Source organism: Atractosteus spatula, chromosome 8, assembly GCF_055471065.1.
Source record: "Atractosteus spatula isolate fAtrSpa1 chromosome 8, fAtrSpa1.hap1, whole genome shotgun sequence".
In the NCBI taxonomy this organism is placed as follows: Eukaryota; Metazoa; Chordata; class Actinopteri; order Semionotiformes; family Lepisosteidae; genus Atractosteus; species Atractosteus spatula.
The window spans coordinates 30951440-30977373 of NC_142713.1; the positions used below are offsets into that span (position 1 = coordinate 30951440).

General features: G+C 38.1%; 1 protein-coding gene across 2 annotated transcripts in view; it reads left to right on the top strand.

Moving 5' to 3' along the window:
- The first annotated feature begins 715 nt into the window (after positions 1-715).
- Positions 716-25934, top strand: part of LOC148829402 (rho GTPase-activating protein 8-like) — a 28287-nt gene continuing 3068 nt past the window's right edge. Inside the window, exons 1-12 of one of the 2 annotated variants that reach the window (XM_088924391.1) lie at positions 716-848; positions 3970-4074; positions 9385-9510; positions 10661-10748; positions 11912-12043; positions 12624-12710; positions 14016-14114; positions 15278-15388; positions 16146-16219; positions 16853-16930; positions 17287-17415; positions 19665-19768. In XM_088924391.1, coding sequence (XP_088780517.1) covers positions 4032-4074; positions 9385-9510; positions 10661-10748; positions 11912-12043; positions 12624-12710; positions 14016-14114; positions 15278-15388; positions 16146-16219; positions 16853-16930; positions 17287-17415; positions 19665-19768 — 1071 coding nt within the window. In that variant the 5' untranslated portion in view covers positions 716-848; positions 3970-4031. The remainder of the gene's footprint in view (positions 849-3969; positions 4075-9384; positions 9511-10660; positions 10749-11911; positions 12044-12623; positions 12711-14015; positions 14115-15277; positions 15389-16145; positions 16220-16852; positions 16931-17286; positions 17416-19664; positions 19769-25934) is intronic. The other variant, XM_088924390.1, reaches the window with a different exon arrangement.

Here is a 25934-nt window from a genome sequence, read left to right on the forward strand (position 1 = left end):
TTAGCCCTTGGGGGGTCTTGTAGGGTTCACTGCCACAGGAGAAGGACCTTACACATACTGTAGGTGTGTGAGGTGCAGAATGTTGGTGATCCAGGCTGTGCATGCCTTGCCAGGTACTGGCCATAAACACATGGCATTGATACCTCTAGATTCGATACTCATTCTGTGCCAGTGTCTGGTGAATCGTGGTGAAAATATTGTGAGTGTTTTTCTTGTGTCTCTGTCCTGTAGTGCGCCCTGTGGTGTTTAGCCTGCCAAGTAAAAGAACCAAAAACCCAACAGCATTTTCACTCAAGTAACCTCAATGTTTACATTACAATTAGCTGGTGTAATGCTTTGCTGATCGTATACAGTTGTTGAAATAATATATGATAACTGTAAGCACTCAAATACAATATAAAACAGCAAGAATGCTTCTGACTTGTTACTTCCATCACCTTGAAAAGCGTAAACACATTTCTCCGTGTACCACACACAATAAAAGTACAGATCGTAGTTCTTTAGAGAAGTCCGCTTCAATGCGCTTTAGTTATAATAAACGAATATTACCGCGAAATGTTTATCATGGGGTGACAAATTAAAAAAAAACATTCAGCGTTTGGTAAAACCAGTGGAATTGTTTCGGCTCCCTCACTTGTGGAATGTTTACCTCAAGGGTGATTTGCAAACTTGCTCCTCCTCTTTAATTACCAGACTACAAGGAAGAGGGAAACGGATTTTTTTTTCTTACAAGAACACGTTTTCGATTTTATGACGTGTTGAAAGAATTGTATTCCTATGATATGCAATTGTTTCTAAGAACACAAAGCTGTATCAAGGCACTTTTAACCACGCTTTGAAAGAAAAAGGTAGGAAAAGTTGCTTCGCTGGCTTATTGTAATTATCATCTGTAGGCTAAAACGCGTGTGGGAAGCTCGGTCCTGGTATTCCATTGGTTTCTTTCAGTTGCGTATGCTATCTGGATAAACTAGGCTCCGTGGCGTTTGTTTCGGCGTTTTACACAGGCGTCAACGTGAAAGGAGACATGCAAAACATGTCTTCCCAAGTATGAGAAGTGCATTATGTACGCTCTTTCTACAGTATTGTGAAAGCGCAGAATCTAGGTGTGTATTGTGTTCGTGTTTAAAATAGTTAATGATTTTTGTGTCCTGACGGATACTTTTGCCAAAGTTAGGTACTGTATGTATTGCATTAGGCTAGTTTTCATTCTACATTCACAGTGTTTCTTTCCCTTTCCCCTTTTGTGGAATAACTCGAATATTGTTGACTCGTGGATATTTTCTCCTATCTCGGCCATTAAACTCTGGCTATAAAAAGTATCCTTCTTACCAGTACCTTTCTAGAACTATCCCTGAGTTGTGTTGAAAATTCTCTTTGTCTTCATACTAGTTGAATCTTTGCTGCAAATTCACTACCGGACTGAGGTACATTACTGTACCATGTAGAGGCAGGTGCATTTGTTTTGAAATCATGTGAACGACTTCTCTTGTACACAGAGGGCATACAAACGATTGTGTGACTTTCCATTTTGTGCACCTGAACTAATTTAGATTTGCTATAACAAATTCAGTACTTATGTAATAAAAATATTTTAGTTTTTTATATTTCTTTTTTGTTGAGATTTCACTCCAAAGGCAACGAAATGGGACATCATTAGAGTGAATACTTTTTCCAAAGGACTGTATACAGTGTAGCTTCCATTGCATAGTACATTACATAGTCATCATAGTCTGAATTCCGGTACTGATAGATCGTCAACAGATCAGAATAACAGTGGTAACGCACTTAAAACAGCCAGTTACTGTAGAAACACAAGCATTAGAACATTAGGAAGCACAGCATATTTGTGTAGACAAATGCTGCTGGTGTTATTCAGTGGCACTACAGAAAGAAAATCTGTGTTTTTTTAAATATTAGCCCAGTGCACGTTTTGTGGATTATTGAGTGACCTTATCCATCAGAGACCTTTCATGGAATCACTCAATGTAAGTCAATGTAGCACTCATCATTCTCTAATGAGTATTGTATGGTGTTTGTCTCTTAAAAAAATCAAAATTGAATTAAATACTATATTTTACTTTGATTTCAGATACAGATGGAATAAAGCAAGAGTGTTCTTACAACATCCGTAATTCACGGGTTATTAAATAGATTTTTCTAACAAATCTCTACATTTCATAGATGATACACAAAAATTCTCTAACAAGGAAAGGCTGTGAGACATTAAGTAGATATTTTATCTTTAAACATATGCGTTGTGTGCTGAATCTTATCATCGTTAGTCTATTTTGCCATTCATGTTAAGCAGCATACCTCATTCTGTTTTTTTAGCTGCTCAACAGAGTCCAGACAGGAGTTTGGCACAGCCTGTCATCAGGCAGAACGTTATCTCAAAAGAGCAGAAAATGTTACATTAAAGGAAGATCAACTTCCTTTGGTTGTACTGTAAATTCGTAAATCTGCAGAAGTTCACAGTGAGCCGTTTGAATATTGAACAAAGTGGTAAGCCCCCCCATCTGTAGAGTGAGTGCTCAGGGTTAATAAAATGCTTATACAAACAATATTCTTTTATGTTTTTCAGGCCCACAAATACCACCAGCAAGCTAAGAGTGTGTTAACAATTGATTTGAAATAGCTAAGTACCTCCACAAATGTTTAATCAATTGTCCAGGAATTAATTGTCCTAGTAATAGCTTGATCTGGTCTTTTTGTGTGACCTTTAATGAATGTAGTTAAGGAGATGGATATTCACAGTATCTAGTAATAAATAGAAGGTCATAGCTGATGATGGGGAGGGATAATGAGAGACAAGCCAGTCTCACCCAGCTGTTTTAAAATCACAAACATTACAGACTTTCGCTATAGTTAACTCTTGCACACTCTTGCGTATTTGTTGCATTCATTCTATATGTGGACCATGTTCTAAACAACAGGCAAGAAAGCAAAACAAGAACGAGAGAAAATATGGTACTTGTCTCACATTCGCCTCATGCATTATTCATCTACATAGGGACATGCTCTTCAGAATTTCAATCCCCACTTCTTCTTCCTTCCCTCATGTCCTTTAATTTAATCTAGACTCATTCTTCTGCTTCTGTTCCCTGGCATCCAACCCAATCCCGGGTTCCTCCCTCTTGGCCACCGATACTCGTGGTGCCACCTCCTTGACCACAGATGTGTCTGGCTCGGTCAGCACGTGTCCTAACGTTTACACTATTTCCAGTGTCCAATTCAGCCTTGAGTTTCTTCCTCTTGGTCCCTGCTGCTCCTGATACTAGCTCCTCAGCCCTGGGCTTGTTTGGTTTCCTACCTCTGGTGCAGGTAGCAGGCATCCCACATCTATTAATGTCTGCCTTCTTCTTTAACGTAATGACCATACTCCATGTCCCTTCTGCCTGTTTCTCTATTGGTGGTGTTGGGGTTCACTCTTTATTTGGGGGTTTGAGCAGTCCTGGGTTCTTTGCTCTCAGCTCTTGCTGCAATCTGATTGATTCCATGCGTGTCTGGCGTCCTGCCTCCCTCTCAGTCAGCATACTGTACATCCTAAAGCTTTTAATGTGTACACTACAATAACAACAAAAAGTAGACATTTCTATACTGTGCCTGGCTATTCCTTCCTTCCATTTCTCTTTCTACATTGGTGGATTTGGGGTTCACCTGTTCCTTTTTAGTAGAAGGTATACAAAGGAATCCATGCACTAGTTCCATTTAAAAAAAAACATTTCTGCATCATTGTGGTGAACCAAAGATCACATTTCACATAGCTGACATACTGAGCATCAGCACCGCTCAGAAAGCTCTCACTACAGCGTACTGGAAGGTTGATTCCTTGACTTCCTCTGCATTGCCAGACATTTCATTTCACTTTTATTGATATATTTTGCAAAGCAAATGAAATCCCAGAAGGAGCTTTTCGTGTGAAAGGAGCACATTTATATTTGCTGGATTTCAAATGTTAACTTGATGTAGTGACTATTTTCAGTCTTGACGAGCCGAAAGAGAAGGCCTCTGCTGACCTCCGCAGTGACAGAATGATGATTACTGGGGTAGACCTGGAGAAGATGGCTGAAATAGGTAAGGTGCCCTCTGGTTTCCATTCTTGGCAGGAAGTGTGCAATCAATGCTTCTCCATTGGTGCAGCGCCTGCTCACATAGTTGGCATTAGGCGTAGGACATGTGGCAGGGGGGGCATAGTAAATTGAATAAAATGAATTCTTTCTGAGCTACAGACTTGATCATCACTTAGACTGATAAAGCAGAAAAGCAGTGTATACGGAGCATGCTAACTCCTACAGTACTTCACGTGGTTTGGAAAGTCTAGTCCAGAGGGAAGAGACTCAGCTAACTGGTCCATGAGCACCCCTTACACAAGCAGCCTGTTTTTCCTTACAGCAGTGTTTTCCAGTCCTTGTCCTTATCATTGTTTTTTCTTGTTTTCATTCCAACTTTGTTCTTAACTACATTTCTTGAGCTCTTCATTGATCCAGTTGATTGATTTTTACTGCTTTCTACTGTACATTCAAAGCTTAGTCTCACAAATCTCCTTCATGTGCAGAGGTTCCAGGAAATACGATGTGCAGAATTCTGTTTCAACTTGGGTGTAAAACCGTAAGTTTTAATCCCCTTTAGATTTATAAAAACTGTTATTGTTTATTCAATTAATGTTATGTAGACACTGGTGTGATTGACACTTTCAAACAGCCTTATAAGAAATGCCGTTAGTACTGCAAGTGTTCATTGGTTAAATCCCACAAGGTCACTGAAACATTCAATCTGTGAGAAGAGAGCTGACAAAGCATCTAGCCGGATGAGCCAAATTATCAAAACCACATGCTTTCTTAATTCTTCTGTTGGAATGAAAACTGGTTCATTCTGGTTCTGAGATCTCACGAGATCAGGCTAGAATGTGGTAATTCTCTGAACAGAGATCAAGATAAAAAGAGAAAACATTGGCAGGGATTTACGAGTAGGGATGCTGAAGCAACCTAACGTTTCTGAATTAAAGAGTTCCTCATCTGCTTTTGCTTTATTTCAATTTTATTTCCAATACACGCCACAGTGTCCGAAGCTGACTCAACAGAAGCTCTGGTAAGCACTCTCAAAGAAGGGACCCAAGAACAGCCCAGTTCTTGACTTGGAAGAAGGCTTTCTTTCCACTGGGTTTTAACTTTGAGATTTAATTCAATATTTTCAATACTTTATTGCCATGTCAACAAAGTTGACTGGAATTTGCCCCAGTGCAGCCCAGATAAAAACAACACAGACAAGATACCAGCATTCCTATGCTGACTCTAAAAGGAATGTTGGTGGCACTCAAAAAAGTGCACCACTGAACAAGTTCAGCTCTTTGGAGGAATAATTAGCTTTCATTTCCTCTTCTTTTTTTTAAATTGAGAGCATAGAGATCGGAAAAGCCTGGGATAAAAGAGCATGAGATTCAGGAAGAGCCAAACACTCGGCCAAAATCATGTAGTCTGTGAGAGGCTAATACTCTGTTTCCAGATAAAGTCTTACCTGAGGAAGAGAAAGGTGTAGGTCTGTGGAAAATGGTGTGGTTATATCCTCAGGGACAGGGTTGGGCACCATGTTGCCAAGATGCCTTTCACAGCTCATACGGAAGTGAGACAAAAGGAACTAATCTTATCAGATAATCACGGAGAGTCGAAAGGCAAAAGCTTCTGTAACGATACATGAATAACTTACCTTCAGAATGTATCCCTTTTTAAGTTGTGAATGAGGGGCATGTTGATTATCTGGTTAGACTGCTCCCAAACTTCCAAAGACTCCGCCCATGGAGGCTTAAAGATGTCTTAAAGTATTTTTTTGCTGTTCTGCTTGTTAATTCATTCATTCTTGAAAAATAGTTGGCATCTTATTATGTTTTGCTGCTATTTAATTTTTTACATGTTTTAATCTGCAAAAATTAGGCTTGCTTCATACTTTGTAAATTTGATTTTCAGCAAGTGCACAGAGGTGTTATAGACATGTTTCTTTGAAATTGTACACATTATTACTTCTCAGTTGTCTTAGTATATTTGGGGTCGTGTGTTCTTGTATGTGTCATGACATTCTCCATTTTAAGACAATGTTTTAATATGAGCATACTTGTTTCTCAGGTGCTTTTGCAAAAATGCATGTAGAGTGAACCAGATTAGAGTCAGCAAGAGTAAAAGTGTTTGAGTCAGTGATGCAATCTGGTCATTGCAGCAAGCTTCTTTCAATTCTGCTGTAAGACATACTTTTATAACCACAAATCAATCCAAACCAATTTGCATTCTGTATAAATTTCTGTCTTGAGAATTGTATTTACTAAAAAGCGAAACAGATCACCCTTGTGTAAAATGAGATAAACAGCATAAACACTTCAAAATATGCAACCTTTCCCTTTTGTCATGCACTTTCATCACAGCAAAAATGGGTTTTGGTATCCTACCCAGGTGTTTGAAGACCAAATGGAGATGATAAATTAGAGTTCCTTAGCTGTTGAATGACCTGTGGCATTTTGAACAGGAATTACTTTCAATTACTGTTTGTAACCTTAGATTGAAGGTACAGTACTATAATTTTTTTATATTCCTTTGTCCTCCTGAAGGTATTAGGATAGATTGTATTCTTAAATTCTAAATTAATGGAAGGGGAAGTGATTGCCCTTGAAGAAAGTCTGGTCTCACCACATAGACTTAAAGATGGGATTTACACTGGGATACCACCTCCATAATGCCATTATTACTCAAGACTTGACACTAAGTAGAAAGACAAGATCACAAAGGACATGGCATGTCCATTCTCCTATGTTTCCCAATCATAATCTCATAATTAATGAAATTCGTTATACAGAAAAATCAATTTCCTAAAGGAACAGAATGGTTCAAATACTCATCTCGAATCTGGTGTTAAATCTACATAAGGACCTCCCCCCTGGATCTGTCTCTTCTCCTCTTCCCTTGTCTTGCTGGCTGTCCCTTTCTAACCCCTTTGTCTGTTCGTGGACTGTTAGTCACTGGTAATGATTCAGCGAGAACTTAATTAACCAAGGTAAACCAGACGTTTTCTTTTGTCAATGTGTCTCAGACCCAAAACAACTCGGTAAACATTTCAGTTCCTTTCTTGCTTTGAAGCTCCAGAGATTTGAAAATGTTGACAGTAGCTAGATGTTTGACCATTGTCCCTAGATTCTTGAGGCACCTCAAAAGCTACTTCCAACATCCGTAATGGTAGGGAATGGTTATTTTTGTACTTTTAAATTGTGTTTTTGAAAATAAAAATAAATGTTTGGAAATTAAGTAAAGCTTTTCCGATTATACTGTTTTTGTTTGAACCTAGATTAAAAGTTTGTTTTGTATATACAGGTGCTGAATTCTAGGCCCCAGAGGGTTCTATCTGTGGGCCTCAGTTACTGAGACAATATAATCATTTCCAATAGGACATATTTAACATTGTCCTTGTCTTATGCTGTTCATTGTATGAAAGATAAGGGGGATTCGAGATACACTACCTATAAATCACTTTGAAGCCTGGAAAGAAATATTATTTTTGTGCAATCAATCAAATTAGAACGAAACAAGAGATTAGGAAGAACAAATATCAGTGTGCTTGTTGTACCTGAAGGACAGTTTGATACTTCAGCTTTGTAGCCTCTTCTGTCTCTGAAAAATGTGACATTATAAAAAAATCTCACTGTTGTAAAGTTTCTCTTACTGCTTCTCAGGCTGCCAAAATTAATTTTAAAGTAGAGTTCTGTTACATTTGTAACACCTTAGATCTGTGAAAAGAACACTAGGTTTGCAATTGAATATCAGCAGTGTTCTTGTGATTCATCCAAATTCATTTACCTAAGGTACATTAATATTGATGAATATATGACATTTTTGCAGGCCCTGTACCCAGCTGGAATTAATATGAGATTTGTAGCATTTTGACTGACTCCTCACTCCTATAAATAACTTCTTTGACTTCTGGTGATGACTGATTTTGGATAAGGAAGTGAGTCACTGAAAAAAAGGCATTCTCAGAACAAAATGTTTTATATGTTTTCTGAACTGTTTTCTGAGAACAATTGTTGCAAGGAAAAAACAGGTGGCATGTAAAGATAAAGGCTACTGATACTAATAACTGTTTCGTGGAGGCTGATAACAGTGTATTGTTATCAAATCCAAACAGGAATAGGAATAGGCCAACATTCTTTCAGCTTTGGGTCACAGCCCATTTTTCACAAGCTGTGCTTTTGGAAACACAAATAACACCACTCTCTAGTTCTTCCAATCAAATCTCACCTATACTTATAATCTAAATCTTTATGTACATACCGTACATCAATGTCCCCCCTTAGCTGTGCGCGTGTGCGCACACACACGGGTTATGAAAAATGCGCACACAGGAAATTGAACTGTGCACAAAAAATTAAATTAAATATATAATAATAAAACAAACACGGTCGTCAATTGAAAAATGCTAATTTGACCACATGAGACTGGCTGCGAGAGGCCCAACTTGGCTGTGTGCATTATTATTGCTACTCGATAACCGATATCTACGCTCTCGCAGTCTCTTAGCTCACTGTTCATGCTCGCTCGACACTCAGTCTCTATGAATGGGCTTGTTGAATCGCTGTCCCGTTCTTATGGATCTCTATGCTTCTATGAGAATGAGTATATTAACAAAAATAATTTCAGGTTTACAATTTTACATACACTCAATTTAGTGCACACAAGTTTTTGTCACTGGAGAAAAAATTTGCACAACTTGAAATTTTTGTGCACACAGGCCATTAAAAATTAGAGGGAATATTGCTGTATGTATGCTGTTTTCTTTTGGAATTCCTTGTCTTAAAGTGTACAGTACCTTGTGTTCATAGTGTGCCTTACAGTATGTGCTCATTCCTGACAGTTACAAAAAAAAAATCTGTAATTAGTCATTAAAAGGTAATTAAACCCAAGTCGTGTAATACCTTGAAAAAATAATAAATCACCTTTAAAAACCCTAGCCATAACCCTAACTCCAAAGTCCACACCTGGTCATCACAGTATCTTCAGTCTCGCCTTAAATCCTTCTTCCAGCTCTAAGCTTTTGTGCTTGTCCTATCCATAGTTCCAAACCTACCCCCAACCCTAGAAGTACTGTAATACTAACCATAACTCTAGAGTCAGCCTTATCTGTATGTGTCACATTATTGTGTCACAGCCTGAAAAATATTGTGTCATTTACTTTTGAATACTAGTCTGTAGCAAGTCCCAAAATTATATCAAGGTCTGGGGTTAGATATTGAGTGAATGTAACCTTTAAACCTTCAGCCTTTTGCAAATCATTGTATAAGCTTATCTTTCATGAATGCTGATGTTATGTCAGCTTGTGCTGATCTCCTCTTTCTGTTTCTTCTGTCCATAGAGTTACAGAAAGAAGAGGAAGAGCAAGAGCAACTAGGAGAGAGTCCCGGGTCCATATCAGGAGCAGCGTGTGACTACAATCACCCTTACTATGATGTGGCACGACATGGGATTCTGCAAGTCACTGGTACATTAAAGTAAATGGCTGGACAGTAGTTTAAATTTAAGAAATAGGGTTAAAAAGCCTTGTGGGAGATAAACAAATGAAAAAATGTGCCAAACTAAGTGTTTTGCAGTAACATCTAACAGTCAGACATGACTTTGTTATTCTATCATGTAATGGTGCCTGACTGAGTTTAATCATACTGCTTGCATTTGCTTGAGTCATAGTTTTACTGTCTACTGTACTGCTGTTCAAGCAAAACTGAGCTTTTTTATTTTTCTCTCTCAGATAAATGAACTGGACAAATGGGCTTAGCAGCCCAGACCCAGTCAACCGGCCATGTGTTTGACACCTCTGATCTGAGCAGTACTCAGTGAGAGACTTCTAGGGGTTTCTGTATGTTGTACATCTGGACATTGTAGATTTGACTAGATGTTGATCCAGTTTTCTTCACCAGATGATTATTGTGCTCTTCTCATTGTATCGAAAAAACTCAGTAGCCTCTTAAAAACCTTACAATATATAATGCCTTTTAATAATAATAATAATATAGAGCTTTACTGAACACTCTACTTAAAGCACTTAATAGTTGTAGGGACTCCCCTCCACCAACACCAATGTGTAGCCCCAACCAGAATGATGTGACAGCAGCCATAGTGCGCCAGTACACTCGCCACACATCAGCTATCAGTGAGGAGAACAGAGTGATGAAGCTGTTCTTATAGATGGAGAGTATTAGGAGGCCGTGATTGGTAAAGGCCAAGGGCAAATTTGGCCAGGACGCCGGGGTAACACCCCTACTCTTTTTGAGAAACGCACTAGGATTTTAATGACCACAGAGAGTCAGGACATCGGTTTTATGTCTCATCTAAAGAATGGCATCTTTTTAGAGTATAGTGTCCCCGTCACTATACTGGGGCATTAGGACCCACACAGACCGCAGGGTGAGCGCCTCCTACTGGCCCCACTAGCACCTCTTCCAGCAGCAACCTTACCTTGTTTCCCTTAGCTTCTGTGTGCTGGCAGTTTGCCTGCTTGAGAAATTAAAAAATGAGCCCCGTTGTTTGAGTTAGTGAAGCAACACAGTTCATTTCAGATTCTTTATTCCACCCAGAGTGGAAGAGATCAAGCAGCAGCCTGACTTGTTTCTCGGTTGAACGTGTGTTCTCTCCAGGGGATGACAATTACGGCAGGAAGCTGATTATCTTCAGCAGCTGCTGCATGCCTCCTTCCCACCAGCTCAATCACCAGAGACTCCTTGAGTAAGTAGGCTTTTTTTTTACCTGGAAGACTATTTTGTTGTTTTTGAAGAGTAAAAAATGAGTTCAAAATGTGCTCAAAAATGCTAAAGGGGTTCGTGTGTGTTACCTGAATGTGTATGGCCAATGGTTACGTGAAAAGACTTTAATGTTTTCCAGAAAAGTTAGAGTGTACTAGATTAACAATATGTACACAGGATTTACAGTACAAACTAAAAAAAATATTTTCAGGTGCCATATAGTGAGATATAAATGATCATAGTACTATCAAAATCAAAGTGAAGTAGTCATTCTTGTCAAACTAAACTGTGTATGTGAACTCAGTAAGCTACGGGAAGGCCATATGATGGCTCATTATTTTATTATTGTGTTTTAAAAATACAGCTCTGAGAACTCTGAAACTAAAAAGTAGTCTGATGGTCTAATGAGAGTTTTGGAGTACTCTCAGGTTCAGTTTGTTAAAGACTTGAATTAACTCGGTTCAGAACATTACAGCATTTCATTTATCCAAGGTGAAGATGGTCAAATGTTTACCCTGCCAGGTTTAACCCTTTCTGCTCTCCCAGTGTTTGAGTGTCCTTCTCATGTCTTACAGTAATGGTAGATCCTGTCTCATTACAGTTTTTACATCATCATACTGGTCAAACGCCTCCTTTTATCTATACAGGAGCATACTGCCCATCCTTTTCATGTTCTATAGATAAGAGAGAATAAATGGTTCAAGGAGTGGAAGATGAAATAGTGTGATCACTGTTTCTGGCCACCAACAGATTTTTTCAGCCACATTTTTGTATCCATTCATCCAATTAACTGGTATCAGCTTTCTGTAAATTGTGACTTTGACTTTCCAATATGTGTCTGTCCTACATCCCTTTTCTTTATAATTGTTTTTAATTGTCCTCCTTTTAAATTCGACCCATTCTGTGCATCTGGGTTTCTGTTCATTTCTGCTAAAATCACAAACCAAAATTATACAAAATACAATATCGCTCCATGTAGTGAAATGTTTATTTAGTAATTTATCTTTTTCAATGCAGACATTTTAAAACAGCCAAAGTAAAAGAACTATGTGTGCCTTGCACTTATGTTTAAGTCTGATTTTACTTCAGGGTTTGCTTCATAGCCATTTTGTGTTAAAGTGTATGCTTTCTTTGCTCTCTTCAAAGATACTTAAAATACACACTGGATCAGTATGTGGAGAGCGATTACACCATTGTCTACTTTCACTACGGACTCAGGAGCCGCAATAAACCCTCCCTTGCGTGGCTTCGACAAGCCTACAAGGAATTTGACAGAAAGTATGACATTTATAACTCCTCACTCCTTACAGTATTTACTCCCCCAATGCTTGAATATTTTAAGCACTGGAGTGTTTGTGTACAGTGTCTTAATTTCGTCTGCTGGCACTTCAAAGGTATACTTAAGTGCCACAGTTAATAATTTAGCATCTTAAACGAGAGACTTTATAAATCTCTGATGTTGAGCAAAATATTTCTGCTTGCTTCTTGTTACATTTTTTCTTGCGTAGCACTAATGAAAACAAGTGCTGGAATATTTGTTACTAGTTAATGATCCCTAAAGAGATACTGAAAACATATGGGGAGGGCACAGAGTTAGCTTGGTTTATGTTTTACATTGCAGTTAAATGCTTTTTATCTGTGAAATGTAGTCATGCACCTGTATATGAAAAATACAATCTGGATTATACTGTATAAAGTAAAAAGTACACAGTGCTGTTTAGTTGAATGGCACATTGTACCAGAAGAAACGTTTTTAGAATTACAAAGTTATTTTTGTAACTTTTGTAAATTTTAAATTTGTTAGTCCTTTGTAAAGTATTTTAATATAAACCCCATTGTTTTTGTTTTATTCGTACAGATACAAGAAAAATTTGAAAGCTCTGTATGTTGTCCATCCCACTAACTTTATCAGAATCCTATGGAACATATTTAAGCCCCTTATAAGGTATGTGCCATGCTGTTTTACCATTGGCTGAGTGCCTTTTCAGGTGAAGTTTTACATTATAGTTGACAAAATACTGTCGACATACAGCACCAGATTTAGGTACATCCTTTACAGAGGATAAAGTTAGGTTTGTATGTTTCTGTGGCAGCTCTTCTTAACTATTCAGTACGTCTTTGACGGGGTAGTTCGTAACTTTGCTAAACAAAGGACACGTTACGTTACGTTGATACGTTGAAGAAAGGTAAGTCATCAGTACCTGATGGGTTCAGTATTAGTTTGGATCAAAGCAAGGAAATGTGAGAGATGTCTATCCAAATCATCCTGGTAGTGCTGTGTTGAGTAAGAGTTTAGCATTACAGTATCAAATACTGTATATGGCACTGATCAGAGTTTGATACAAAACATTTTTAGTGACCCTTGCATGTAGATAAGCGTTTTTAGTGCTAAAGCATAAGAGATTACGTTAATGTTAGTGTTGTTGTAAAAAGGAATGGAAGATAATTCTATAAATATTAAAATCTGCTTGGCATACACAATAACTGTGCGATGGAATTACGTTTAACAGCAGACTGCCTCCTGCAGTCGTCACTGATGTTCTTCCACAATTATACTACCACCATCAACTGAATGTGGCTCTTATGCATGTGCTTGAGATTTTTGTTTACCAATGGTCCAAATGCAGCAAATTAGACAAAGAGTCAAGATTCAACAAAAAAGCACCACCTTTGGCAAATCCAAAATGCTACCTGCGATTAATATGGACCACAAGTGAGTCCACTGCAGCCTGGTTATATTAGTCATGGCCAAGAGAGGGGCATCAGACGATTGAGCACAATCATTCAGGAGATCACACACCCTTCAGGTGTTTCATCCCACCCTCACCTTCAGGGGACCAAAGATTGTGGGTCAGTCACTGATGCTTCAGCTAGTGACACTGCTTGTATCTAGTTCTAGTACATGTATGGGCTCTGAATGCTATAATGACTTCACTTTGTGACATTCCCGACTGCAACATTCTCAGAGCATACATCCCATGTATGAGCACATCTAGTTTGCAAATCCAAACTAACATGTTTTTTCATACTCATGTTTAATTAGCACTGGCATTGTACAGCCATATCACAAGTTCTTATATAGTAAATCATTTGAGTTGCATGCTTGAGAATTAAGGGTAAAAATATATTTTACATACATTATTCATGTTTCAGTTGTAATGTCTGAGAATTTAGTAGTCACAGCTTTTTTGTAGATTGTAATGCTTCTTTTGTCAAACGTTAATATCTACCCCTTTGTTTTTATTTACAGTCATAAATTTGGGAAGAAGGTTACATACGTCAACTATTTGGGTGAATTAAGAGAGCATCTTAACTACGACCAGCTGATAATTCCTCCTGAAGTCATGAGGTACAGTATTTGCTTGGATCTTGCCAGCCATCCTTCACAGAACTTTTTTTTGGCCTGTTGCTCTTCTGAATCTATATCATATAATTAGCAAACTAGTCAGATTTGCTGATTATACTAAAATAGGCAGAGTGGCAAACAGAAATGGTGGCAACAGAAAGGTTTAGACGCAGTAGACGTCTTCAGTATCAAGAATGAAATGACATGGAAGTGCATTGAAGTGTAAAAAAAAGGAGGCACTTCTTGCACCTATAATGTAGCTACTGTATATTCTTGAAGTCAAAACATCGGCTTCTTTCATGAAATTGCTGGATGAATTGAATGGCTCGGCTCAATGACCTACTAACAAACCAAACAAGCTTGATGACCTCCTCTCATTTATATCCTTTCCTATGTTTCTCTGGGATTTTCTGTATCCTTTTCTCGGGGATTCTCGCTCCATGATTTTTTCCTGAAGCTGTGGTTTGGCCAGACTACGGAAAGGCCTTTTCTTCCTCTGTCCAGCCCGTGAGTTGCCATCAGTACCATCATCACCATCAGACCTCTCCACTCATTTCGCATGCTGTGCTTCTCCTCCTGTGAGCCACAGGCCTCCGCCTGCAGTGGCAGCTCCATGCCTGCCGCTCTACTAATGGCCAGCTGCCCTAAAGAAACAGCTCCTCTGTCTAGCACCTTGGATGTCTTGGTAGAAGAATCCTTCTGTGAGTTTGATTTGCCTCTTGTACCCCTTATTCTCTCAAGCCCTTCTCTTTGGTCACAGAGGCCCACAGGTCCTACTGATGAGTTGAACCACTGCTCTTTGGGAAACCCTCCTAAACCTAGAGCCTTCTCCTGCTGTTTCAGTTGCTCTGTAGGAGCTGATGCTTCTCTTTTTTTCGGATTCCTTTTGAACTATTCTCTTTTTTATGTCACTAAAAATAGTTTCCATTCTCTTTTTACGGCATTATTTATGTATTTTGTATATAGTACATATTTACGGTTGCAACAGTTCCAGTGTTTTTTTCAAAAGAGTTCACTTTAGCCTCTTGCATTTTACTCTTGTGTCCTAGAAGATGGAAGCATCTCCTGCTGCATCAGAAACGTACTGTTCTTTCTTGCACTTGCACCTGGTCTTCTTTGTGTCCTTGGCTTTGTGTGGCAGCCCTGTGTATTCTTGTGTCTCACAGACATGATGAGAAGCTGAGAGCTGCACAGAGAGGAGGTCCTCCACCTCCTATAAAGACACGCCCCCCTCGGCCACCTCTCCCCACACAGCAGTTCGCGGTGAGCCTGCAGTAGTGAGTATGGATCTCTTCTGACAGTTTGGGTTTACAGGATTTAATGGAAGACCTGTTTTGAATTTTTTAGGGATCAGAATCCCAGAATGAGTTAGACCTACTGTAGGTGTTTCGTTCATACCATTCTTGCGATTTGACTTTTCTTTTCTAGATTACAGCTAGGTTTTGGCTGCATTAGTTAAAAAAACATATTGGTTTTGTTTTTGTTTTTTGTCTTAATAGTAATAATGTTTTTCGCATTGTTACCTAAATTAAACTAGTTGGTATGTCTTACTTTGTTAAAATTGTGTTTGAGTGGGATGTTAGAAATACTTTATTCTTTATCAACTCATTAAATTGGGAGATGTAGGCAGGGATATACATTTTGTGCCACAAAAGGGTCAAATCTTATCTGAAACAGGTGATGCTTTTTGATAACTTTTTAAGATTCTGTGATATTGATTTAATGCCTTATTCACTGACATTGAAAGATAACAAATGTGCTGAAATTCTGATTTTCACTGTTGAGCCACTGGTCTGGTAGCTAATTCTGGTATAGTTAGCCTGAATATGCTGTAACCATCATTGCCGAGTAGATGCTCAGGAACTCTGCCCTTTCACATTCAACATTTCTGCTCAGGATTCTCAGATGGTGAAGGGGAAGAGATCAAATAACACCTGTTGTGCATCACCTGTGCTTTGGTCTAGTGTGCATAAATGGTAAATTGATTGTGATCAATTATTCAATGAAAAATATAATTTATTTTGTTCTCTCCAGCATTCGAGAGAAAAACAAAGGACTGTTAATCCCCCCAGTGATGTCTCAAACTGTGTCCTATATTCGAGAGAAAGGTAGAGTGTCGATGGGAGATTTTTCTTCAAAAACATTATTGTGATGCAGTGAAATTGTTTATAAAAACCCAGAAACACAGGGTGCTACTTTAATGGAATTGCCTGATTTCAATTCCACTGCAGAATTCAACTTCATGAACTGTAATACAACTTTGTTTTGTTTATGTATAATTATTTTCTCAAGCATTTTCAGTATTTCTTCTTAGTTTTGCCCAGCAATATTTTTTTAAAAGCCAATTAAGAAAATATTTAAATACTTCATTGCTATTCTCTACAGTTCTGTTTTTGATATAGTGATCTACAGTATTGTGATAGATCAAATTACAAAACCTTGCTTGAATAAAAATGTTTCTATCCACCGTAATTTAAAGACCACTCTCAAAAGATGGGCTTAATACTAGAGAGATTTCCCTATGAGGATGTACTGACAGATGTGAACTGTGAGCTGAGTGTAGGATGAGAACAGAGCTGCTTAGGACACAGTCTGCATAATTTTGTCAGCTTGAGGATTTCCACTTTGTGAGAGGACACCTGTGGTTAAAACTGAGAAAATAGGATCTTTGTGAAGTCTGTTAGATTTACTGGCTGCTTTTGGCTTCAGGATGTGTAATTGATTCAATCTTGTGTTGCTAGGGCTTTACACAGAGGGCATTTTTAGAAGGTCAGCCAGAGTCCAGCTTGTTAAAGACATTCAGAAACTGTACAATGTAGGTGAGTATTCTGTTCATCGCCTTTTCACTGGCAACTTCATTTATAGTAACGCCAGTTTATTTAAATCGATAAAAGAACACGGAGATTGAAAAAAACCCAGGATGTGAATACTTGAACTGCTTCCTACCCACCAGTGCCTGTGATGAAGCGCTGTTACTTGTAAACAGCTGTATTTCATTATCTTTCTGCGTTTCCGCTGTAGCTGATTGCTAAAGAGATTTTTTTCATGGGCTGCATTGAAGGAGAAGTGTAGTGCTGTGCATTAGATGTCGAGTAGAAAATGGTCACGTTGAAGTCCAAGGGGCTGCACACTGCCAGTGTTTTTGTAAAGATTTACTGCCACCTCTTCTCATCAGGAAAGCCTGTGAACTTTGACGACTACAACGACATCCACGTCCCTGCTGTCATCCTGAAAACCTTCCTACGAGAGCTGCCTGAGCCGCTGCTCACCTTTGAACTCTATGAGCAAATCCAAGATATAATCAGTAAGTAGGGAGGAGGATTTTTTCCCAAAGTTTCTGTTGCCGCCAGAGGTGTGTTTTTCAGGCACTTGTAGTATGGTTTAAACTCTGATCAGCTGCAGCCCTGCTGAGTCTCTAGGTGTACATCACGGTAGCGGATTCATCTGCCTTCATTTCCCATGATTTTCACATGCATCAGAATGTATTACCCTGTTAACACATCAAAAGGCCATGTCCATATGAGGTTCTGCGACATTCGAAAATAGAAAATAAAATTTCAAGGTCTTTCCTTTTCTTGTAACTTTATCTTCTGGCTTCAGATAAACTGGTCAGGCTTAAGGAAAGTCTATCCTATCCGACTTAAGTTAAAGTGCCATTAATCATAGTATTTGAGACCACTTGAAGGGGGTTTTCACTTTGAATTGGCTGCCAGCTTCCGAATATGTGGTTGTTGACCTTGGATGACGGATTGTAGCATTTAAATGTTTATGGACATTTGACAGCCACATATCCTCCAGAAAGGCCTCTTTCCAAAAACATGTTCTGCATGTGTTTCTGGCATAATGCCATACTGGCAACATCATAAATAATTATGGCTGCTTTACCTAGGATCCTATTATACAATCCCTGCTGAGCATGCTAGGATTTCTGGAATGTGGGACTAAGCCCATGTATGTGTTTGGTTGTTCATCTACGGTGCTCATCTGTGGGCTATAATTCATATTGTTTACTACATTCACACGTTGATATAAGCTCTGGTAATTAAGTGGATACTTTGCCAATTAGAAACCGTGGTACAGTAAAACAAGATCTTAGCATGAAGACTGTTAGATAATGCAAGCCGAGACCTGTCAAATAATATTTGTTTTTTTCCTGCGTTATGAAAAGCTGTCCTGTCTAGTGGAATGCCTTTGGGGTAAATAAAGGACATTTTTTTGTTCTGAACTTGCTAATAAAGGAATACTGTTTTTCCTCAAAGAGACCTTATTAAATAGACTATAAAGGCACCCATTTACAGTAGATGTTGCCACATTCTAGCCTGCTCTTAGAAGCAAAGACGCGGTGGACATGATCAATAGTTGGATATAAGACTTCTAACAAGACCTGGATGCTGCTGTAAGTGGTGTTGGTAGACATTCCGAACTGAGAATAAGAAATAACGTTTTCCCACAAAGTATTGAAGTTGATTTGGTCACGCGGCCCAGACACACTTTTAAAGCCGATGCCTTGGCTTCTTTATAGAAAAGACCGGAAGAAATCCTCAGAGCAATCAGCCACATAGATTTGCCAAGGGTGATGAAGTGGCCTCCTCTTGTTTTGGAGCCTACTTTAAAGATCCCATGGTATTGTTTGTGAGAATAGGGCTGTTATCCTGCTGCACTCGTTTAACCCCGCTTCAGTCTTGCACAGTCTGGCTTACCTACTGGAATTCCTTCTGTAGTTTACTAGCTGAAGCAGTCTCTCACATCCCCGCCGGCCCTGCTGTGGACTGTGTTTGCTGGTGCATAATGTGGTGAAAGAAGGGGCTCGTATGCAGTATGTAAGGTGTTCTATAGTCCTTTGGGATGAAAAACACTGTACTGTATATGTTCTATTAATCATAATCAAACATATTTTTAAAGATTAATTTAAATCTTTTTAAAGAGACAAGATTCGTCTCAGAATGCAAACACTTTCGATTTTAGATCAAAGTCTTTCACGTTCCTAATCTTAAAGGACTGTTGCACTCATTTACGTTCTTCAGTTTAGATTTGAAAAGAGCAATATTTATACTGCCCAGCACAGTTACAGTACCATGGCGAAAAGTTTAATTGCAGTACTTACAATTGTGTCGTCACTTTAAGAAAACTGTGAGGATGTTTTTCATTGCAGTGGTTGTAGAATTACAAAAGAAAAAAGGAAACTGTACTCGTTGTGAGTCAGTAGAGGTCCTTCCCTGGCATTTTATACAAGTACTGCTAAAGGGATGCCACATCTCTTTGGCCAGAGCCACCTGTATCGCTCTGTTTTCCTTGCACTTTCCAAAGACTCATTAGGTTAATTGGCGTCTCTAAGTTCTTCCTGTGTTTTAATGTCTTGCAATGGACAGGCATCCGGTACAGAGTGTAGTCCTGCCTTTCACACTAAGAATTTGCAGTAGACTCTGTGACACCCTTACCTGAAAAAGAGGCTATGTGATATTGGGTAACGCTGAGATAATGAGTAATGCTGAGATAGGTGAACACCAGCGAATATGTTTTTCTGGTCTGACGTTTTTCCCCCCTCTATTGCAGGAGTAGAGAGCAGTCTGCGAGTAAAAGCATGCAAAGACATCATAGAGAGTCTGCCAGAACATAACTTTATCGTGCTCAAGTACCTTATATGCTTCCTGCACATGGTAAGTGTAATTTTGTCCATTGCAAAGGATCATGTTTTTTTTAACTCCGATTTCGATAGAGTGCTTTGTAGCGCAAAGAAAATTGATTCATTCGAATGTGTTACAGTGAATGTGTTTCTAAACATGCGCAGTGGCTTACGATTATGTAGTTGCAGGTAAGTATACCAAAGACTTTCATAAAAAAAAGTCTACTTCTCATCTTAAACCTTTAGCATTAAGGTACTATGGTTATGTGCCACATTGTGTGTTATTGTATGATATTACTGATTGTATCTATCAAAACTATACTCCAGAGTGCCTCATCAAGTTTTTCTTTTTTTTATTTCTATGCATAACCTGCCTTTAGTAAATTTGCCCAAAATATAAGTTTTCCTTTTCAACTATTTTTACAGTTGGAGATAGATGTCACCATATCATTAGTTCTTGATCAGCTGAAGAGTTTTCATGTTTAATAGCTTTATGGTTTATTCTGTTTTTAGCTTAATATTTCTGCCTGACTTATTTCTGTAAACATTTATTTTTAAAACCGCCTGCAGGGTGGTACTGTAGGTAAGAAGAGCACTGCAGGAGTATGCAGTAATAATCTGACTCTGGTCTAGGGTCATTACTCCTCACCTGCCTTGAGTGAGTTTTAAACAGACAATTGCTGTTGTATGTGGCATCTCGGAAAGAGCTGAAACACAGGGATAACGCCATCAGGAATAGCCACTGGGCCATAAGCAGCAGTACTTTGTTAATGGTACCTCAAAAACCCATTCGAGGTAATAACACAGGGTGGCCAGACTGGCTGGACTCAGATTATAAATCCCTCTGTAACACTGATGTAATTCAGGGCACTGTGGGAAATACACATAGTATTGGGTCTCCAGAAATGGCCGCTTCTGTCACAACTAAACTCATCCCAAATTTGAATTTCTTTCCTGCACTTTAGTGTGCAGTGCAGTAATAGGTAACTGATTTACATTCATTCTTGCATCATTGCGTAATAACAACTGTGCACTTCGATTAAGAGCAAGAAGAAGCAGCACATCCACACTGCAAAGTACTGTGAAGGGCAAAGAGATTAGATTTGATGGGACGTGTTATCATTTTCTGTGTAGTTTGTTTTAATAGTACTACAGTACATGCACACTCTGCAGAACCCTACTGACATAGGCCTCAACAACAAACAAACAAACTTGAAAACAGGACTCACCAATGTTCAGTGTTCAGTGTCTGCTGTGGAAACATTCAATGTTAAACCAAGAGATTCCCTATCATATATATACTGTATATATGAATTTAGGCTTCTATAACCCTCCTTCCCCCCAGACTGGTTAGGTTCAGAAGTGACTGATCGAAGAGATAAAGGTAATTACTAAGACTATGCACAACAGAAAGTTAAATAAGTTGGTTAAATTAAATAGCTATGTTTAAAATGAAATAGAGTTTATAAAACCTCAAATAAAATATGGTCTCCTCCAAAATTAAAAAATCAATAGTTCAGCAATTTATGATTGTGATCATGGGATTAATATGAACTATAAGTATATTGTAAAGTATATTTTCTTTTTTGAGTAATTGCATGTGTACATTTGATCTTATTAAAAAAATATACTTCATGTACAACCTAGTCATTTTAAGTGACCATGAATTTTAAAAGTAGTCACTCAAGTAGATTTCAGAGTGTGCAAGTCAGTATTTGGTTGCCTTTTGGGGCAACAACTGCATGAAGTCTGAATGTGACCTATTGAGACCTACAGACTCTTTGTATGATCATCTGTGATGCTTTGCCACGGCTTTGTTGCAGCCAGTTTGCTTTCTTGCCTGTTCTTAGGGTCTTCTGACTTCAGTGTTTTCTTCAGCATGTGAAGTGCATGCTCGATTGGACTTAAATCGGGAGACTAACTTGACCAGTCTGTGATTTTCTACTCTTTTCTCCTGATGAATTCCTTGGTGACACTGCCCGTATATTTTGAGTCTTCTTCATGTTGCAGAATGAAGAACCGCCCAATAAGTTAGGAAGTATTTTCTACTAAATAAGCAGCCATCGTTTCTCAGTAGACTCCAGACTTCATCCTGCTGCCATCATTAGTTTAAAGATGAGTGAGCCTGTCCCAGAGGTGGCCATGCACGGCCAGGCCGTGACCTTACCTCCACTATGACTCAAGCGCCAGTGTTCTTTGGAACATCTGCAGTTACTTTCCTTCCCCACACTTTAGCTTTTCCATCCCTTTGATAAAGGTTAATTTTGGTCTCACCTATCTGTAAAATGTCTGTAATCTGTAGATTTGCAATGCTTGCCTCCTGTTCTCTGAAGGTACTTGGTGAAATCACCCACAGTGCTTGTAGGGTTTTACTTGACAGCTCTGATATTTTTTTCTGTCATTAGCTGCAGATGTTTTATTGGCTGACTCAGTCTTTGCTGATTGGTAATTATACCTCTGGTTTCTTTCTTCTTCTGTATATTTCAAATTGTTGATTTTGGTATGCCAAAGTCTTAACAGTTAACATAACCATGTCAGATTTATGGTCCTGAATGAATTCTTTCATCTTCAGAAATCTTTCAGCTTTTCTTTAACAGAAAGTTATTTGGTTTCCATTTTATTATTCATTATTCCCACTCCATCAAACATTACGTTGTTACTGGAGAATTAAATGTTTAATTAGAAGAGAGTCCTTCTTAGAATGTGGAGCCTCAAATTGCCCTCTAGACGTGTAAAAATAAATTGTCTAGTGATCGTGGGAAAACCTGTGCCAGATAATTATAGCAGAAAGAAGAGTGTGAAACACAATGTTGACAATGTTAAAATGCTTTCATTGTATTTTGAAATAAATTGTTTCAAGACTGTGGAGTGAACTAAAACACATAAAAGCTCTTTCATCTCACTATCATCATACTTAATGTTTGTGTAAGGGAGATGAGGATGGAGAGGTGAGCCAAAGTTACACTGCTTTGCAATATCACACAACATTAAGTTACAACAACACACCTGGTGAGTTTGTGTTTATATAGAAATGTTTTACTTTTGTGCATTACTGATGGTATGTTGCTTGCAGACAATGGATGTAACAAAACCAGGGAATCGGCAATCTCTTTCAATCAACTTACATAATGGAGCATAAGAGGCTTTGAAATGAGAGGAGGGCATTCAGTCCATCTGGCTCATTTGGTGGTTAAGTTAGTATCCAAGTGATCCAAGGATTTAGTTCAGCAGTTTCTTTGAAGAAGCCACTGGATTGGCTTCAGCAACATGCTTGGTTAGCTTATTCCACATTCCAACAACCCTTTGTTTATAAAATGGCCCCTGTTCTTGTTGTTCCAAATATATTTCATTTGTGTCATCTGGTTCATGTCTCACTATTTATTTTGAATAAGTATGCAGGGTTTTTCAGTGCCCTTAAGGATTTTGATACTTGAATCAGATCTCATTTTAGTGCTCTCTGGTTAAGACTAAAAAGGTTGAGTTTCTTCAGCCTGTCAGTGTAGGACTTCTCCTTGAGCCCCAGAATGTATCCGATATCTAGTCTTTGGACTGCCTTCCAAGTAGCGATATCTTTCTTGTAACACGGTAATGAAAATTCTATTTCTATTCTATTTTAAATTCTTACACTTGTACAATTGGAAGTCTTGGAATTACGGTCTTCTGTTCTCTGTTCACTTTTTTATTGCCTCTCTTTAGTGTGTAGAAGATACAAATGATGTTTATTCAAAAATATCTGTCTCCTAAATAGCCCCTTCAAGCTCAGTGCTACAGTACATATTTTATATTTACACTTTGTTTTTGCTACCTGCATGCAACATCCTACTCTTTTTAAAATTAAAAGTCATCTACCTGTTGCATCATTTACTTGCATGTTGCTAATCTCCCTATTTTAATCTAAACCAATAATATAAATCAGAAAGAGCAGCTATCTTGTTGTCCTGATACTGATCCCTGTGGTAAGTTATATCACCCCAATTTGAACATTCACACCTTCCCTTTATCCAGTATTTCTGTCCATTATCCAATATACTATATAAGTATGGAATACCTATTGCCTGTAGCTTTCAAATAATTGATCAAAAGTCTTCTGAAAATGTTCTGTATCATATGTTTTGTTTATATCCTTTGCAACTATTGTTTTTTGTAGTTTTTTACATCACCGTTATCTTTACTGTTGTGAGTCTGAACATTTTTGTATATGTAACTGGATTTTGCTGTGGATTGTTCTTGAAGATTGTAACAAATAAGCCTTCAGAAAACACTGGCATGCCTGTGAGTTAGCCAGAGTATTCTCTCACAAATCAATTCATGAAGACGTGCTCCTTTTGATCTAAATCAGTTCCATTTCACAAAAACAAAATTTTGTGGGAAACATGACATATCAGGTCAGACACTGAAAGATTAATTGCTTGTTCTTTGTGAGAAGTTAAAACATTAGTGTTGCTGAATTTTTCTCTGTGTTCTCTGTGTAAAAGAACCCTATGTTAATTGAATCATTACTGTGAAAAAATTGTATTATCCCCAAAGGCTGAATTAGATGGCTATCTGAATTAATTGGAATATAGTATAAACACACATAACCAGTTATTCACAATTTACAATGCCCTAGCATGTGAAATCTTGTTTCAAGTAATCTTGTGATGACATATTTACAGCTCTAAAAACCTTTCTCATTGCTGATTAGCACACCTCTCAAATTGTAAACTTTATATACAGTATAACTTTAATATCTTCAATATTACAAAAATGATGGCACCATAGATCTAAAGAGTAGAATAAAAAAAATAAAATGTGAAATAATGTCTTTAAAAATTAAACCATTATTTCATCCCTGACTCCATGTTAATAAAGGCTCTACAGTATAAACAGAATGGCTGGAAAAATATTTTCTTACACCTGACAAATGAGAGATTTCTACAAATGTGTTGCAGCACCTGCATTCTATAAGACCTCATAACCCAAGTCTACTAGAACAAAAACAGATTACTGTTATTTGGTGTACAAATAAACAGAAAAAATCAAATAATGATCATATAAAATCTCAACACAAAATATCATGATTGCATGAATAAGAGTTACACGGCTGTTAGCTTCCATACATGCTAAAAGGATAATAGTTTGGAGGGTGTTAATGTGCTTGGTCCTGAAACCACCGTGCATTTAATTTCCTTTGCATGCGGTATCCTAATATCTTCAATCAAACCAAGTAGAAAATTAAAACACAATGCAAAATTAATTTACCTCGTTAACTGTACAGGAAAGAAGCACAATTGTGCTAAGATTTCAGTCCTCCTGTATTTTCTCAATTTAAGTATAGTCCTGGATTTCTCCATCACCAAGGTATAAGATTTTAGTGTTCTCTGCCATTCTTTCAACATCGGAATAGTTTTTTTAGTGCAAGCACAATTATGATTTTTTGGACTACAGCCACATATTTTGTTCTGCTGACACTGAAGAGAAATGTGATTTCAAGCTTGAATTTTTCTGCATTTCTCTTAACATTCTAGAAAGGCTAAGCACAAAATCTATCTAACACGCTGTGTGACTGCCTATTGGGCGTGCCGTAACTAGTCCAGACCAGGACAACAGACACACACAAAGCCATGAGATTAAAAAACGACGCTCTTTTATTTACAGTGAGGGAAACCAAAGATACACCGATGTGGCCACATAACAGCGAGGCAGGCATCAGGCATCGCTGAGCCAGGCAGGGCGAGCGTGACGTAGCCATTCCCAGACCACCTCCCCCCTTGTGTTTTGAAGCAAAACTGTATTTACGTTCCTAACTTTTTAGGAGGTCTAAAGACTAGATGAAGTTCAAAGGTTTTATAGAAATGAAACACACAAGCAAAGAAGAAACAAGAAATGGACAAAAAACAAAATTTTGATATTAAAATTAAATCAATGTAGAAAGATTAAAATTAGCATCAAATTAGGCGTGTAATTCCTTTCATGAAAATATGCTGAGTGTTAGCTTAGTGGGTTTTTTTTTCGCTTTTAGGAGCTGTTTGTGTAAAGCATCATCTTTTAGAAACTCCAGTTTAAAGGACCACTGGGCGGCACTGTTTTCAAGAAAATGTAGTCAAAGTGTTTTGCCATCTTCTTTATCGATGTACAGATACTTTTACTGGAAAATGTTTTTACCTTTATGTTTTGTAATTGTATAATTAGCACTAATGGATTTTGTTTACCTAAGAAAA